Below are 3,166 nucleotides of genomic sequence, written 5' to 3' on the forward strand. Positions count from 1 at the left end.
CATAGTTATCTTTCTGAACATATTAACCCATCACTGTAAAACCTGTATAGTTCCCAGAAAATAATATTACGTATATATGTAAAAACAATGCACAACGGCAGTGAACACCAAAATTTCAATGTCATAACGTTTCAGCACTAAAACATGTAAGCCAGGTGTAAAATCGATATAAAATAACTTGCCAGTCGGAGTCACCTAACGTGGCCTGTATGACTGGACCTATAGCTCATCAACCTAGGCTAGCACATGGGTCGGAGTCACCTAATGTGACTTGTATGACAAGGCTGAGTCTAAATATGTACACTCAAGTGCTACGATCACGTGAAGGCTATGCAATAAATCATGGGTCACCTACGAGTCGGAACCACCTATTGTGGTATGTACGATAGGCTAACACCAGACTTGGATCCAAGGTAAGCATGCAATGAACGATCATGTAAAGGACTATGCCCTGGCCCGAGGCGGAAGCACTAACACCAAGGTGCAGCAATGATGAGCTCTAAAGGCATTTATGTATACCAAAGTAAGGCAACCAACTCAACCATATACTAACTCACCTGAAGTTTACCTAGGCCTCCGCAGCATCATTCAATGTAATTGAATTCATAACAATGCAATGTGTATAAATATCATGCATACTCAACATGGCATTCAAGGCATAATTCATTTTAAAACGTTTTTTGGAAACTGTAAAGCATATACGTGTATATATATAGAAAATAAATGCCTATAGTGGAGCCAAAAATATTCACTGGATTTTTGGATAAAAGAGGACAAAAATACCCTTGAGGCATACCGGGATTCCTACGCACAAGCAACGAGCAATCCTCCGTTAACCAAGTCAAAAATGCCCAAAGAAGGTAACAAATAAAAGTTATTTCATCCATATACTCCACAAGGTAACCATTCCAAACATTCCATTTAAATTAGATTAATTGGTGAATTAATGGATTTATTTCCTAATTAATCCTTTAAATCACCAATTAAATGACCCATTATGCCAATTAATCCCCCATTACATAACCCATTACCCAAAAATCCCAAATGGCCAGCCACCCTTGTTGATCTCATCATATTCACCTATTTTATAACATTAATTAGCTAGTTAATTTGGCAATAATTTTATTTGCTAAATTAATTAGTCAATTATTCCCATAACTCCTAAATTCAACCTAAATCAATAACCTTATCCCTATAAATAGGCTCTCATTCTCACCAAAAACCTAGATCCTCACTCTTGCTAAGGCCATCTCCAACCAATGGCTGGCCAGAGGGCTCGTTTTAGCCCTTTGGCCCTCCAAGATTCTCCAAGATATTAATATTTTAATGAACAGTACAATGCCATATTTGCCTCCGTCTCCAACCGAGGGCCAGAGGGCTCGTTTTAGCCATTTCATAAAAAACCGTCTCCAATCGAGGGCCAAAAGGCCATAGGGCCAGACATAATTTATTATTTAAAAACTACAACTTAAATTCAAATCCAACGGCTAAGTGACGTCAGGATGACGTCAGCTAGCCGTTGGATTTGAATTTTTTTTTGCTATAAATAGGGTGGATATTGCGATATAATTCACATAACTTTGAATTCAATCTATTTAAATTAAATCTTTTTCAATTCAAGTTTGCAATGAATTCCAACTTTGGATCCTCTTCAGATTCCAACTGGGGGTCCTCATCCAATTCCAAAAGAGAAGCAAAATGGGCGCAAATGAGACGAGAAGATGAGGAGTCTAATGAAGAAGTTCAAGTAAGGCACAACAAACAAAACATAGCAGCGGCCATGGTGTGTCAGCCAACTGAGGAACAACCTCAATGTGGTGGCTCTATTGCTGGTCGCTCTTACAAACCATGAAACAGAGTGATGACGCAGGCCTGATGAACAACTACTTTGACCCTAACTCGATGTGTACAGAAGAGGATTTCAGACTTCGCTTCCAGATGAGGCGTCATGTCTTCGAGCGTTTACTTTGTGATGTCCAGCAGGTCAATCCGTACTTTCAACAGAAGCGGGACAGAGCAGCCCGCCCTAACTTCTCACCTCATCAGAAGGTTACCGTTGCACTTCGAATGATGGCCTATGGCTCCCCAGCTGATTCGATGGATGAAACCCATGGTATGTTTGAGTCTACATGCCTTAATACTGTTCAAGAATTTTGTGACACAATTGTTCAGCTTTACAAAGACGAGTACCTCCGCCAGCCAAATCAAGAAGATATGAATCAGCTCATTCACAAAGCTGAAGAGCGTGGGTTTTCAGGCATGATAGGGTCATTAGACTACATGCATTGGGATTGGAAGAATTGTCGCATCGGATGACAATGAGGCTTTAACGGAAGGTCGAGAAAGCCAACTGTTGTGTTAGAGGCAGTTGCCTCATATGACACATGGATATGGCATGCTTTCTTTGGAGTCCCTGGATCCCAAAATGACATTACAATTCTTGGGAGTTCACCCATCTTCAATAACTTGACGGAAGGTAAAGCACCTCAACTTGACTACTACATCAACGACCGTCAATACAATATGGGGTATTACTTGGCAGATGACATCTACCCAAAGTGGGCGATACTTGTCCAAGCAATTCCAATCCCTAGGAATGACGCGGAAAAGTTGTTTACCTTACACCAAGAGGCATATCGGAAAGATGTTGAGAAAGCTTTTGGTATTCTACAAGCACGGTGGAAGATCATCAGCGAACCGGCAAGAGGGTGGAGTCGAGAAAATTTGGACTCCATCATGATGTCTTGCATCATATTACACAATATGATAGTGGAGGATAAGCGAGATGGGTATATTGATGGAGAGTTCGATGACGACCAGGAAGATCCAAATAGGTCAAGAAGGGCTCGTGCAAAAATATATGATGAGCCTAATTTGCCTTTCAATCCAAGAACTGGTAGTATCTCTATAGATGAGTACATGAGGTGCTATAGAATGATACGTTCACGGGCCACAAACAAGTACCTACAACAAGATCTTGTTGCACATCTTTGGGCCCAAAGAAGCATGGAGTAGGCATTTACGTTTTATGTTTTTAAATGTTTTTAAAAATGTTGTTTAAGTTTCATGTTTTATAATTTTTATGTTGGTTAATTTTATTTAATGATGTTTCATGTTACTTAATTTTATTTAATGTTGTATAATGGCTTAGGAAGTTATAGGAAAA

At 39.7% G+C, this 3,166-nt stretch overlaps 1 protein-coding gene across 1 annotated transcript; it reads left to right on the forward strand.

The window, feature by feature from the left end:
• The first annotated feature begins 1,848 nt into the window (after positions 1-1,848).
• LOC126633870 (uncharacterized) lies at positions 1,849-2,316 on the forward strand. Its single transcript, XM_050304407.1, has one exon. It carries the CDS (start codon positions 1,849-1,851, stop codon positions 2,314-2,316), a length of 468 nt encoding a protein of 155 aa, XP_050160364.1.
• Positions 2,317-3,166: the final 850 nt, after the last annotated feature.

Source organism: Malus sylvestris, chromosome 9 (genome assembly GCF_916048215.2).
Source record: "Malus sylvestris chromosome 9, drMalSylv7.2, whole genome shotgun sequence".
NCBI classification, from domain to species: Eukaryota; Viridiplantae; Streptophyta; class Magnoliopsida; order Rosales; family Rosaceae; genus Malus; species Malus sylvestris.

Excerpts from the sequence above, each read along its gene's own strand:
- LOC126633870 (XM_050304407.1), top strand. The coding sequence starts at position 1,849 with ATGAAACAGAGTGATGACGCAGGCCTGATGAACAACTACTTTGACCCT.